General features: G+C 38.6%; 1 protein-coding gene across 2 annotated transcripts; it reads right to left on the bottom strand.

Annotated features, from left to right (window-relative positions):
* Positions 1 to 79: 79 nt before the first annotated feature.
* Positions 80 to 5704, bottom strand: LOC149181125 (MIF4G domain-containing protein / MA3 domain-containing protein). 2 transcript variants are annotated; one of them, XM_089416456.1, is made up of 9 exons: positions 5513 to 5704; positions 3619 to 5281; positions 3389 to 3511; positions 3190 to 3256; positions 2590 to 2693; positions 2397 to 2499; positions 1962 to 2260; positions 1511 to 1816; positions 80 to 680 (listed from the first exon to the last, which is right to left on the bottom strand). In XM_089416456.1, exons 2-9 carry the CDS (start codon positions 5272 to 5274, stop codon positions 195 to 197), a joined length of 3144 nt encoding a protein of 1047 aa, XP_089272582.1. In that variant the 5' UTR covers positions 5275 to 5281; positions 5513 to 5704; the 3' UTR covers positions 80 to 194. The 2 variants fall into 2 exon arrangements, with proteins under 2 accessions (XP_089272582.1, XP_089272581.1); XM_089416455.1 differs by having other exon boundaries at positions 3619 to 5704.
* Between the last annotated feature and the right edge of the window lie 8900 nt (positions 5705 to 14604).

Raw genomic sequence — 14604 nt, 5'->3', positions numbered from 1 at the left:
AGAGAGACAACTTTTCTCTATAGAAGGGAGATAAAGTACACCAGTATCCACCTCATAAGTACATAATACAGCATTGTGGTATCTTATAATAACCACAATAGGAAACAAAACTCAAGAAGCTGTAGGATTCCCTTCAATTTCTGAGCTTCAGAAATATAGCTTCCACCAAAGACTTTCACTAAATGGAAGTACTTCTACGACCTTCTCTTTCTTTTGACTTTCTTCCTGTCACTATCACTTTCACTTTGACTCTCAGAATGAGAAGATTTCCTGGTCTTCTTCCTTCTCCTTCTCTCATCCTCACTCTCACTCTCAGAAGCAGAAGAAACCCTGGTATTTTTCCTTTTTCTCTTCCGCTCATTCTGACTTTCACTCTCAGACTCTGATTCTGAGCTATCAGAGTCGGACGACCCTGTAGAACTAGAGGAATCATCATCAGAACTTGAGGCATCTGATTCAGAAATGGGCTTTTGCTGCTGCATTATAAGCCTTGGCATATTCTTCAAATATTCACGCAAACTCTCAGTTATACCACCAAGACCAATGGAGGTGAAAAAGTTGATGGCAAATCGTGAGTTCTTAGGATTGTCCTTTGGGAAAATTGACTCAAATGAATCCTGCATCGTAGGATCATTCAACCTTTCATTAAGCAATCGTATGCCAAGCTGCTCCGCCAGCTCCTGCAATATCATTAAATTCAAATAATATTAATCTGCCATCAAAATCCAAAGTTTTCATCAAGCTTCTCCTATACAATAAAGCTCTTACATGGGATATATTGCAGAGGAGGAATTTTTAAGGAATGTTGGTGCTGTTTATGTCAGCAAGATGAGGAAACAACAATCATCTTATAGTCTTGTACCTATGTTAATCAATCATCAAGGGGAGTAGAAGGTCTAAGAGGTTTGAACAATGTATGGGCAGCATATTCCATTGAGGCACTACGACACTGACACCAGAACACTGACACAGGAAAATTTAGGCATCTTCCTCTAAAATATAGCATGGGGAGTTTAGTTGGCCAGAAATGCAGAGTTGTTTGAAGAAAATGGCAATTTACACTTAAAATGTGCCAATTCAAAGCCTAAATATTTTATTTGTATTTCCCCTGTATCAGGTAAAACAAAATATCAAGCCGTCTGTTGAACAGAATTTACTCATGTCTATCAGTTTTATTTAAATCTAATGCAGTTTTCAAAACATTTTGGACCTATATGTATATCCTCCAGTTTATTCAGGACTCCTTATCTGATGTTGGGATGATATTTGAAATGCCAGAGTATAAGATGATCATTGTACTGGAAAAATTTTATGAATATATGTAGCAGCTTTATGATATGTTTTATAATGAGACCTGAAAATGTCATTCCCTTCTGGACCTAAGAGACTAGAACTGAATACATATAGCATCTTTGTCAACTGTAATTTTGCTTTTTATTAAAAAACATTACAGGAATTTTTTCCCTGGGAAAACAGAAAAGAATTCAGTACAATTAAAGTTGCACCTTACCTGGAAGAGGATCTTTATAAAAATGCGGGATGATGAAGTTGTATCCTCTTCTGTCAGACGTATGTAAGCAAGACAATGCCATGGAAGGGCATCTGTACCAAGTAAATGTGCAAAGAATTTTGCAACATTACGCAACTTATTTGTTTCCAGCCTGTGGATCATAGAGTACTGTTGTACAAAACACTTATCAAAAAACTCCTGATAGATTTTGTTGATCATACAAAATCTCTGCCCCAGGAGACCATAGTAACGCAGGTATGTCCTCTCTTGACTGCAGCATTCTAACAACATGATGCATAACTCCATCTACAAAATCACAAATTTTTAAATTCAGAATCTGCATTGTCAACATTTCACTAACACATTTTAATAAGGTTAATTTTATCATTTAGCAAACAATCTGATGAAAGGGAAATGGCCAATTCAGCATCCACAGAGACATGATTAGTACCTCTTGTCCAGGTTCAAGCTTGATCTTTAGCAGCTTATGACCAGCTTCCTCAAAATCAACACTTGACATGATTGTCAAGTAAATTGTACGTCTTAAATTTACCAAGTTGGTCTCAGTTTCATCCTGTATGCGGAGCTGTTCCTCTTGTTCTTCCTCTTCATCTTCATCTTCATCTGACTCCTGATCTGAATCATTCTCTCCTTCTACTTCATCTGAAGATTCCTCTCCAAGGATATCTTTCTTAAGGTTTTCATAAGCTTTCTCGTGCTCCAAAAAATCTGGATCTGGCTTGAAAATATCTGTTACACATCCCAAAGATGCAAAACCGAGACTTTAATACAGCATGCTTAAAACAAAAAGGCATACAAATCATATAGATTTTGTCAAATTTAAAATAAGACGCTAAATTAATGAAGTAAATCTAACAAAATATACCAAGGCCAACTTCTTGATCAAGCTCATCTTCTAGGGAAAATTCATGGGTAAACTGATCTTCTTGCTCCACAAGATCCAGTTCTGGACGAATAGCAGGATAACCCTACAAAATTCCAAAAAATACTAAAAACTCCTGCACATATCATTGAAAACCAGCAACTACAGCACAAACAGGAATTGCATCATATCATACCTGGAAATTGGCTTTGCGAATTGCAAAGAGTCCTTCAATTGAAAACTGCACTCGTTTGTCAATTTCTCCCTCATGAAGAATACCCCTAAATCGCTCAAAAATTCCTTCACACAATTGAATTCTAAGTCACCACAACATTTTATGTAACCCTAATAAGAAACTTGCAGTAAGTGTGATTTAAACAGATCCTATATTATGATAGATACTTTCAGATAGATTAAATTAAAATACCTATTGAATCTTTGAATTAAATCGATAGTTAATTTTAAGATACGAAAAAAGGCAGATCTAAGTCAAATTTAATTTCACATATCATACTCAAATCCTTGAAAAAAGCATGGGTATAATGGCGGGTTACTTATTTACACCTTATCTTAATTTGGTAAGTAGTACAAAAAGAACTTTAGATTTAAAGGTTGACAATTCAAATTCATTATCTTCGAAAGATGTAGGATTAAATTTTATTTGGCATAATTATCAGTAACTGCAATCCTGTGCTGAGATTCCTAGCACAGTAATCAACTCATGATTAAACTCTTCAGATCTTTCAAGCATTCAGACACTAGCAAAGGGCAAAGGCTTGCTCTTATGTTATCTTACCATAGAGGCCTTGAGGTGATAGGTCTTGAAGCATGGACCCGCATTCCTTTACAAATCCAACAGCAACCTGAAGGAAAGTGAACTTATCTTAAATATCGACATGTTTAAAAAAGAAATGCAACATTGAGAAAATCCCCAACGAGCCAGTATCCGTTAAACATAATAACAAACAATGTAAACATAAGCTACTATTGTATACCTCAACACTATCGTCTGTAGGATTCTCCAGCAAAACAGTAAGAAGTTCCAAAGCAATGATCTCATGTGCAACTTGCTGGTTCGCTAGGTGAGCTATGAATTTTGTTGCTGCTAGTAACAGAGGCTGCATAATAGTTAAAGAGAAAATAAGCATATCATGCCAAAAATAGCTTCAAAAACAAAAGGAATTGACAAGGCTAACAATTAGCTAACAAGACAAAGACAACCAACCTTGTCATTGCGTTTGAAAGCCCTCTTAAGCTGCAAAATAATTCTTCTCAAAAGGAGATTACCAACTTCTGGAAACTTTGTATTCACCACAGCAACCAAGGCAGCAAAAACATCAGTAAATCCAGGTGATGCCATCTGGGATTTCATACATGACCTACAAAATAGACCTCTTCCCCGGATGAGGTTCTCTGCAAAGAGCTCTGGAATAATGTTTTTAATGTTTGATGCGTTCACTTTGTTTACAAGCCCATTGATACTTTTACGAAGAGCATCCCAAGACATACGCTGATATTCCAAGCTGCTTTTATCTTGCAAATCTTTCATCATTTGGGCCAGCTTGAAAGGAGGAACATAAACACCACCACTTCTTCCAAGCGCCTTTTCAGTGTTTAAAACTCCCTCTTTTCCAGTTGAGACAACGGGGGCCTTTGGTTTTGGCAATTCCACAGTAATGTTTCCTTCTCTGACCCCTACTGTCCCATTTTTAGAAGTATCAGCATCCCTCCTCTGTTCACGGTTGTGTCTGTCCACACTCGCATCTGAGTCCTTGTGCGAAAGGCTCGACCTTGATCTCTTGTAATTGTCTTCATATTTTCCACTGCTTTGGTTCACCTTGTGTTCAGCACTGTCCCTGTATCTTCTATCATCATCATACCGTCTTCTCTTCTCTTCATACTTTTCAGCACCATCTTCATATCTTCCCCTACCTCTGTCTAATTCATCCTGGGAATGCCTTTTCCTGTCATAATCTAAGTGTCTCTCCCTCCCTCTATCAGATTCTTCTTTGGAACGCCTTTTCCGGCCATCTGAGGACCTGTCTTTGCCGCCTCTATCTGCTTCGTAATCCGAAAACTTTTTCCTGCTATAATCATCTCTCCGATTGCCATTGGCCCGATCAACATCACTGTTTTCCTCATCCTGCACTCTTCCTCCATTTAAAGAACCACCTGTATATTCTCTTCCCTTGTTCCTGGTTTTATTTCTCTTTTCTTCATCACTGCCATCATCATCATCGTGATCGGAACGATGCTGGTGCCAATGCCGACGCCGCGTACTGCTCTCAAGTTTTCCATCCCTTCTATCTGCATCCCTACTGCTTTGCAAGCGCTCTCTGCCTTTCTTTTCGTCTTTGGAATCTCTCCCCCTCCCTTCTTCTTCATCCACATATTTTTCTCTTCTGCCGTATCTTTCACGGCTAGATTTTTCATCATCCGATTGTTGCCGCCTGCCATTATCCTGTTCATTGCTAGGTTTTCCATCCGAAACCCTAGCAGTATCCCTGTCAATAGACGCACTGCTTCTAGTTCCAGAATTCTTTCTCTCGCTCTTTTCGTCTTCAGAATTCACCCCGTACGCATCAGCCATATCTCTTCCACCACCAGAAACCCTCACGCGGCGCGATTTCCCATCAACTGATTTGCGCTGCCTACTGCCATAATCATCAAGATCCCTATCCTCGTCACCGCTATCAACAGAAGTCTTTCTCCTACTTCTGGAATGATAGGCATCCCCTATTTCCGGCCGATACTCGCCATCTTCATAGTGTTTTCCCTCTAAATGACTTTTACTCTTTCGGTCTTCTCCAGACAAAGCATCGTCGTCTGTAGACGATTTCCTAGACGGCCCCCTTCCGTCATTTATTTCCCTGTCAGACATTGTTTTCCTGGAAATTTCAATGGTATTTAGAGATCGAGGACCGAAAGAAGATTGTTTAGGTCTGTATATGATTTATTTTGTCTTTGAGCCCGAGGTAACAAAGCAATGGATTAACCTACAAATAACCTAATGAGCGTTCAAATGCACAAAAAAATCAACCAGAAACTGCTCTTCTTCTTGCGAAAATGAAGGAACCAGAAAAAAAGATAGATCGATTATGGACTCCTGAAACGCAAACCTTGCTGCCTGAATTTAAATGGGGTGCTCAGAATTCTGGCGTATTCGAGCGAACTAGCCCTGCCCTCTTGAAAATCAAACAAAAGAGATTGGTTTTTTTATGAGAGCCTGAAAGGCCGAAACTCGACTTTTAGGCTAAAACTGAAAGAGTGACAGCCATATTTTATAGGGAAAACGATGCTAAAACTGAAAGAGTGACAGCCATATTTTATAGGGAAAACGATGATACAATTATTGTGCCGACTCGCGAGAGAAACGTCGCACTGTAGGCCTTTGGTTTTTTGGAATTTTTGAAATTAGCAGTAAAGATCGTTGTGTTTTAATTTAATATTGAATAGGTGGGAAGCAGACGTAAATACTAAGGTTGCATTAAAAAAAATTAAAGTTATTTAGTTATATAATGAGAAATAAATAAGGCTGTATGGTTAATTTTGACTGTAGTTTAGTTTAAATAAAATATTTTGATGTTGCTATAAAATATTTATTATGTTTTTTAATCTATAAATGGTACATTTTAGTTTAAATTTAATTTGAATTAACAAGTGGTACATTTTAGTTTAAATTTAATTTGATTGGTTGGTACACTACAATATTTACTTGAAATTATTGTAAAATAAATTAAGATTTCAAGTAATGGAATTTAAAATAAATAAAAAAATTTATTAATTGGTTGGTACACTACAATATTTACTTGAAATTATTGTAAAATAAAATAAGATTTCAAGTAATGGAATTTAAAATAAATAATAAATTTTAATTTGCAAGTTAAACTATAGAAAATTTTATTTTATTTTTTTTTGTCAAATATATGGGTTTGACCAAAATAATAAGTAAAATTGAACTTTCCATATGATTTCTTTAACATATTATATTGTGTTCTCATAAAAGAAGGCCAAACTTGTCATATGATTTTTCAATCACACCGAGTTTTATGTTTACTATGTTATATAGAGGATAGATTTATCACGGTATCTATGAGGTGTACCAATTGGTTTCTGTGGGGTTTAGTCCTTGCCATGTTTACTTATACAGAGGATAGATTTATCACAGTACCCATGACGTGTACCAAGGGGTTTAGTCCTTATTAGGTCATAGGTTCAAATCTCATGGGGAACCGAAGGGGTAGAAGCCTAGCTTAAAAAAAAAAAAAAAAAAAAAATCTATCATGATAAAATTGTTAAAAATGTAAAAGTCGAAAAATGAATATGTAATATTTTTTATATGAATTTTAATTTTTCAAATTTTTTATTTTTTAAATTTGAATATAAATTTTAGTGTATTTTATGTTTTTTGTTTTTAAAATATATTCTTTTTTTAATTAAATTTTTGTTAAAGTCCAGGCTTCCCACGGGAAAAAAAATTGTCAGGTAAACTGTTAAAAATGTGTGCATGGTTTATTTATTATATAAAATATAAAAATTGGAAAATGAATATGTAATATTTTTTTATGAATTTTAATTTTTGAATATATATTTTTTTAAATTTGATTATAAATTTAATTGTATTTTAAATATTTATATTTTTGTTTTTAAAATATATTTCTTAATGAGCTCGATGGGGGTGCATGCCTAAGAGTAGGATAGTTAGGTGACGAATAGCACCCACGTTGTCAGAGCCTCGAGTTGGACGAGCGTCCGTGATGATCCACCAACTCGAGGAAAGTGGGCATGTTTAACCGAACGCACATGGGCGAGTCAAAGGGGCGCGTGCATATAACTGAGGGGTGAGTCACCCAGACGCGTTTAACTAAAAACATGCGACATGTGAGGCGGGCGCGTAGTAGTGGTGAGCGCCTACCCAACACAACGAAGTGTGACGAGGTCATGCGGACAGTTCGTGCGAGGGCGTCGAAGGGTGTCCACCTAAACAAGTCGGATCAACTGTGTGAGTTGCACGAATCACACGGGTCGACTGAACGAAATGAGTCACATGGGTCAGCCAGGTGGAGAAAATGAGGCAGGTCGACCGTGTGAGTTGAACGAGTCAACGAGGTGAAGTAAACGAAACGGGTCGGATAAGCTGAATGGGTCACACGAACACGACCCTTGATAATTCGTTAGGCAAACGAACATATATATTGGACGAAGGGCGAATCGGGATCAGTAGCTACATCATATTTTCTTGCAGGTACCGAGTTACATGTATGTTTCCTTCACTATTTTTGGCATGCATGGCACATGCATGTGGTTTCTTGGTTATGATATGTCATTGGCATGGAGGATTGTCTGGATTGACAATGGATTACCTAGCCTTGTCATTTCCTGGATAGCCATGGTGATTGTGGGTTTATTTTCATTGTTTTGTTTTGGTTGGTTCTCATGTTCCTTAGCTTGGGTTGAGTTATTAGTTCCTGGAAGCCTTGGTTGGACAACACTCTGGAAGTCCTATAACAACTTGGGTTGAGTTACTAGTCCTATAAGCCTTGGTTGGACAAACGCTCTGAAAGCCCTTGGTGGGTTAAGTTACTAGCCCTGGACGCCATGGTTGGACAAACGCTCTGGAAGCCCGGCAACAGTTGTGGGTTGAGTTACTAGTCTTGGAAGCCTTGGTTGGAACAAACACTCTAGAAGCCCTAGAAGGCTTGGATGGAGACCAATCTAATGATGGTTTTATGATGTTCGACCGTGAGGTGGAATCACTGCTTGATGGGTTGAGGTGGATGGCCTCTAGAAGCCCTGTATGAGTTTTGATTGATGTGTTCTATGAGATCCCACATTCATTCTTGGAATATGGCACAAGGGTGAATGGTTGAAGAGAGATTTGGCTCAGCCATTCTACGGTCGGGTGGAACATGGAAGTCCCATCCCAGGTTTGGATTTTGCATCATTAATGAAAGGGTATTTATCCTTGTATTTCTATGAGCATTTTGATGGATTATATGTGGTCTATATGATTGTACTTTCATGAGTATTTATGTTGCTATTATGTTGGTTATGTATGTGTTTTATGACAGCAGCCATGTGTGGCTCTCATCATGTTTTTACTTGTAATTGAATGATCAATGTATCTATGACCTAATGGATGGAATGGTGGTTGATGTGTTGAGACATTAATGGTTATTAGTGATTCTCAGTTAATTATGAGACCCATATTCTCAAAACTATTAATTACACCTATAGATTACACATTTGCAATATGTTTGACGAAATGCCTATCATGGCTAGTAAGAGTCTAGTCAAGGTCTTGAACAAGTGATTGCTTTAGTACTATCATTTCCATGTTATTTTGCTTATTTGAAGAGATGTTTCAATTCTAGGCAGTGACCTAGGCTCTCGGCCTGAAAAAGTGGCTCAAATCCCAGAGTCATTGGCATAACACTGACAGTTTTGGTCTTTGGTCACTGACAAGCAAGCATGTGAGAGTGACTTTAGGTTTTTGGTTGCCCTCATTCCTATAGGATGAGAGCGATTGAGGCTTAAGTTGTCCAAAAGTTCAGTGGGACCCCAAGGAAAGTTGTCTAAAGCATTGGATTGGTCCATGAGGATCCTATAGCTCACGATTAATGTATGTATGGTGTGTTTCCATTGATTCCACTTCCTTAACGTGACTTAGGAGGTCGAATCATATCATAGTGGCCTCTCATCGCATGTTTACCCCGGTTGGTCTGTTGCTTGGGTATATGTGGGAGGAGGCTGTTACATAGTGGTATTAGAGCATGGTTCACCCCTCAGACTGGATGAACTATGTGTTGGTCATGCATGCATGTTAGTCACATGTGTGTCTCTCACACTTGCATTCCATGTGCTTGTTGCATTTGCATGATGTTGTTCATGGTTGTAGTGATGTCGTCAAGTGAAACTTGAGGTTCTTGTGGTGGAATGCAACATCGTGAGTATATGATGGGTTACATGTTGATTTATGTCGCTTACATATATCGTTGTAGTATTTTTTGTTGCAATATTGCTTGATTGGTTACATTCTTGTATGCTTGGTTGCATGTATCATTCTTGAAGGTTGATATCAAGTATCGTTCATTCATGCTTAATCATACATGTTTATGCATATGTGTGGATGTTTACACATCACTTATGCATGTTCATGTTTGCATATGGTCAAGTTTATAGTGATGTAATGATAGTGGTTGTCATGCATAAGGTCATGGTGTGTGTTGTTGTTGAGATCATGCATTGATGGCTAGACCCTAGCTAGAATGGTGGTTGCATGGTCATATGCTTGTGTTTTATGTTTCTATATGTTGTCATGATTATGTTATATATGTATCATGCTAATTTGTTGATCTTGCAGACAAGGTATCCTCTCCAACCTATACTAAGGTATGTTGGTTTATTGTGATTTGGTTTAGCTAACATGATATACCTTACAGAAAGAATTATCAAACGGCTAGCAAGATGGTTGACTACAAAGACTCTCCCTATGAATCTGAAGAGCGGTATGGTGTTGGGAACTCTTCTGATTTGGAAGTTACACTGAGAAGCTTAAAGGAAGAAATAAGGAGTTGTAAGGCATATAATGACAAAATCATACAGGCACAGGAGAAACAAGTAGAGGTAAATGCAGTAATACTTTAGAGTTTGTCAGATTTGTAATGACAGGGACCACGTCGGATCAGCTATGAGCAAGAGGATAGAAATAATGGGGCATATGGTAGTTGGTCGCATGGTGGTCACAAATTAGATAGAGATGACACAATCAGAGATGGCAGATGGTTGGACACTCCAAATAGGAGAAGGGATAGGCACAAGTATGATTCTAGTTCTGATTCAGATAAGCACCATGATCGTCATCGGTATCATCCTTACAGGAGAAGTGATAGGGGATATTTGTCGGATGAGTTTAAGAAAGCAAAGCCACCAACATTTGATGTAGATATGAAGAAACCACATGATGCAGAGGCATGGTTTCTTGGCATGCGGAAATTCTTCAAGTTGCATGACTATTCAAAGAACTTGAAAGCTAGAGTGGCTACATTCAGTCTCAAAGGTAAGGCAAACATTTGGTGGGAAGGTGTGAAGAATGCTAGATGCATTCATGAGGATGATTTGACTTGGAGTGAGTTTGAGCAGCTATTCAAGAAGAAGTACTTGTCAGAGATATACCTTAATGACAGAGCAAAAGAATTTTATGAGCTAAAGATGGGTTCCATGACAGATGATGAGTACACTAGCAGGTTCTTGGAGTTGTTGAGGTATGTGTCTTATCTCACAGAGGAAAAGGCCAAGATTCAGAGGTTCATTAGTGGGTTATCGGTCGCATTTAAAGACAGAATTGAGTTCGATGAGCCTAGATCATTGGAGGATACCATTCTGAAGCTAAGGTATTGCTATGAAGAATCAAAGTGCAGAACTGAGACTAAGCCAGACTAGAGAGGTAATGCAAAGAACAAAGGCAAATGGGATAGAAAGAGAGCAAGGCTTCAAGATACAGGTAACAAGGAGAATGTCACACCACCTAAGAATTTCAATGCATCTAATAGAAGATAGGGATTTTGATAAGGAGAATAAAACAAGGAGACGGGTTGGAAGCCTATAGAGTGTTGGATATGTGGCAAGGATCATCACAGGAGAGATTGTCTGTAGAATTAGGGTGGTAGACCTTAGATATATAGTGTGCAGGAGGCACAAACTATTGGGAGTGTTGGTTGGAGTATTCCATGTATCTATGTAGCATTAGATAACAAATAGGCAAATCATCAGGTATCTATCATTGAGATGGACAGTAAGCTTTGTGATCATGTTATTTTTATTTTTATTGACCCTGGATCTAATTATAGCTATGTTAGTCCTGACTTGGTGGATAAGTGTGGTTTGAGTAAGGAATTGCATGCAGAGTCTTGGTTAGTGTAGTTGGTTACAGTACGAAGAAGCAAGTTCATCATTGTGTAAGAGCTTGTGCATTTGACCTGAATTGTATGCCTACCGTGACACATTTGAATGTATTACCATTGGAATCATATAGTATGTTGTTGGGCATGGACTGGTTATATCTTCATAGAACCAAAGTGGATTGTTATGACAAAGCCATTGAGTGTGTTGATGACAATGGAAAACCAAGAGTCTTACAGGGTAAGAAGAAATCTACATCAGTTAGGATGGTGACAGTTATGCAAGCAAAGCGTAGTCGCAGGAAAGGGTGTAAGTTATTTGCAGTGCACATTTCTAGTGATAAGGATAAGGAAGTTGAGGATGCAGATGTGTTGAGCAGGTACCCAGTTTTATAGCAGTTCAAGGATGTATTTCCTGAGGACATTACAGAGTTGCCACCTCACAGGGAGGTAGACTTTTCTATTGAGTTAGTGCCAGGGGCAGCTCCAGCATCAAAAGCACCTTACAGGATGAGCACAACTGAGTTATTGAGTTAAAGTTGTAGTTGAAGGAAATGTTAGACAAGGGGTACATTAGGCCAAGTGTATCACCTTGGGGCGCACTAGTATTGTTTGTAAGGAAGAAAGATGGTACTGTCAGATTATGCATTGACTACAGGCAGTTGAACAAAGTGACCATCAAGAATAGGGATTCGTTGTCAAGGATTGATGACTTGTTCGATCAGCTGAAGGGAGCAACAGTGTTCTTTAAAATCGACTTGACATCCAGATATCATCAAGTACGCATCAAAGAGGAGGACATTTACAAGATCGCATTCAGGACCAAGTATGGGCATTATGAGTTTGTTGTTGTTCGATTTGGCTTAACTAATGCTCCAACTACATTTATGAGCTTAATGAATAGTGTGTTGGGTCCATATTTGGATAAGTTTGTTATTGTGTTCATTGATGATATATTGGTATATTCTAAAAATGAGGAAGAGCATGTCGAACATTTAGCAGCACTTTTGAATTTGTTGAGAGATCATCAGTTGTATGCTAAGCTCAACAAGTGTAGTTTCTTTAAGATTGAGGTACACTACTTGGGGCATGTTGTATCCAAGGAAGGTATTGCAGTAGATCCAGAAAAGATAAGAGCCATCATGGAGTGGGTAGCTCCTAAGAATGTGGATGAAGTGAGATCATTCATGGGTTTGGCAGGCTACTACAAGAGGTTCATCAGGAACTTCTCACATATTGCTTATCTTATCACATCATTACAGAGGAAAGGTAAGAAGTTCGAATGGACAAAGGAGTGTGAGGCTAGTTTTGAGCAGCTCAAGCAGTTGTTGACACATGCACCAGTGCTAAAGATTGCAGATCTAGACAAAGAATTTGTAGTGTGAATAGATGCTTGCAAGAGAGGACTTGGTGGAGTCCTTATGCAGAATGGACAGATGGTATGCTATGAGTCGCGAAAGTTGAATGAGCGTGAGCAGAACTACCCCACACATGATCTTGAGTTGGCAGTGATTATACATGCATTGAAGATGTGTAGACATTATCTTTTGGGCAGGAGATTCACATTAATGAGTGATCACAGTGGTTTTTGATATCTATTTGATCAACTGAATCTGAACGCCAGGCAGGCTCGGTGGTTGGCTACGATCAATGAGTTTGATTTTGAGATCAGGTACATCAAAGGTAAAGAGAATAGAGTGGCAGATGCTCTGAGTAGGCGGATACATGTGAATCACTTAGCAACTATGAGCTCCTATGGGACAAATCTACATGATAGGATCTTGCAAACAGGTTAGCAAGATGTCAGGTACATGGAGATTATGCACAGATTGCAGTAGAGTACTGGTACATGTATAGGTACAGGTGATAGTACAAGTACAGGTAAAAGTGATAGTACATGTATATGTACATGTGATAGTACATGTGATAGTACATGTACATGTAGTGGTACGGGTATATGTAATGGTACGGGTATATGTTGTGGTACAAGTACAGGTAGTGGTACAGGTGCAGGTGCATAGGATTTGGACTATTGCCTTATAGCAGATGGATAGGTCATGTTTCGAGACAAGATATATGTGTCGGACAACAGTGAGCTCAAGAAGGTGATCTTGAGGGAGTTTCATGCAAAACTATATTCGGGTCGCCCAGGGTATCAAAAGACACTGACAGCAGTGAAGAAATTTTATTATTGGCCGAATTTGAAGAGGGATGTAGTAGAGTTTGTGGCTAGATGTTTTGATTAACAATGAGTGAAAGCAGAATGTAAGCATCTAGGTGGACTGCTACAATTGATTGCGATTCCATAATGGAAATGGGAGATCATTTCCATGGACTTCATCATAGGGTTTCCAAAGGCAATGAGACAACATGATTCCATCATGTTTATTGTGGATAGGTTGACAAAGGTTTCACACTTCATTTTGGTTAAGTCTACATTCTTAGCTAGTGATGTAGCATAGGTATTCATCAAATATGTGGTTAGATTGCATGGTGTTCCAAAGAAGATTGTGTCAGACAGGGATGTGAAGTTCACTTCCAAGTTTTGGAAGGAATTGTTTGCAGGTTTGGGCACAAAGTTGGCCTTCAGTACAGCTTTTCATTCATAGACATATGGATAGACAAAAAGGGTCAACATGATATTGGAGGACATGTTGAGGATGTACGTGATGCATCAACAGTGGAAATGGGAAGAGTATATCCCCTTGGTAGAGTTCACGTACAACAATGGGTATCAGGAATCATTGAGAATGAGTCCTTTTGAGGCATTGTATGGGCGGAGTTGTAACACTCCCATCAGTTGGAGTGATCCGGTTAGCAAGGTGTTGATTGGACCAGATATGTTGGCAGATATGGAACATGAAATGTAGGTTATAAAGAAAATCTAAAGGCAACACAAGATAGGTAGAAAAGCTATGCAGATCGGAACATGTTGTGCAAGGAGTTCTAGGTTGGGGAACAAGTGTACTTACACATCAAACCGAAGAAGAGCTCCTTGAGGATTGGATCATGTGCCAAGTTGGCACCACAGTTTTGTGGACCCTTCAGTGTCGTTGAGAGGATTGGACCAGTAGCCTATCAACTTGCATTGCCTCTGATAGTGAAAGTCCATGATGTTTTCCATGTGTCATTGCTTAAGAAGTATGTTAAATATGTTGATCATGTGATTGATTGATTAGTATTGCAGGTGGAACCAGATCAAGAATTCCAGCCGGAGCCTCAGTGTATATTGCAGAAAAAGGTGCTCATGCTCTGGAACTGAGAAATTGAACGAGTTAAAGTGTAATGGAAGCACTTTGGGCCCGATGAAG

Source organism: Pinus tabuliformis, chromosome 3_2 (genome assembly GCF_031772625.1).
Source record: "Pinus tabuliformis cultivar Carrire ecotype Pingquan chromosome 3_2, CPIR1, whole genome shotgun sequence".
NCBI classification, from domain to species: domain Eukaryota; kingdom Viridiplantae; phylum Streptophyta; class Pinopsida; order Pinales; family Pinaceae; genus Pinus; species Pinus tabuliformis.
This window is presented reverse-complemented; position numbering and strand designations above follow the sequence as displayed.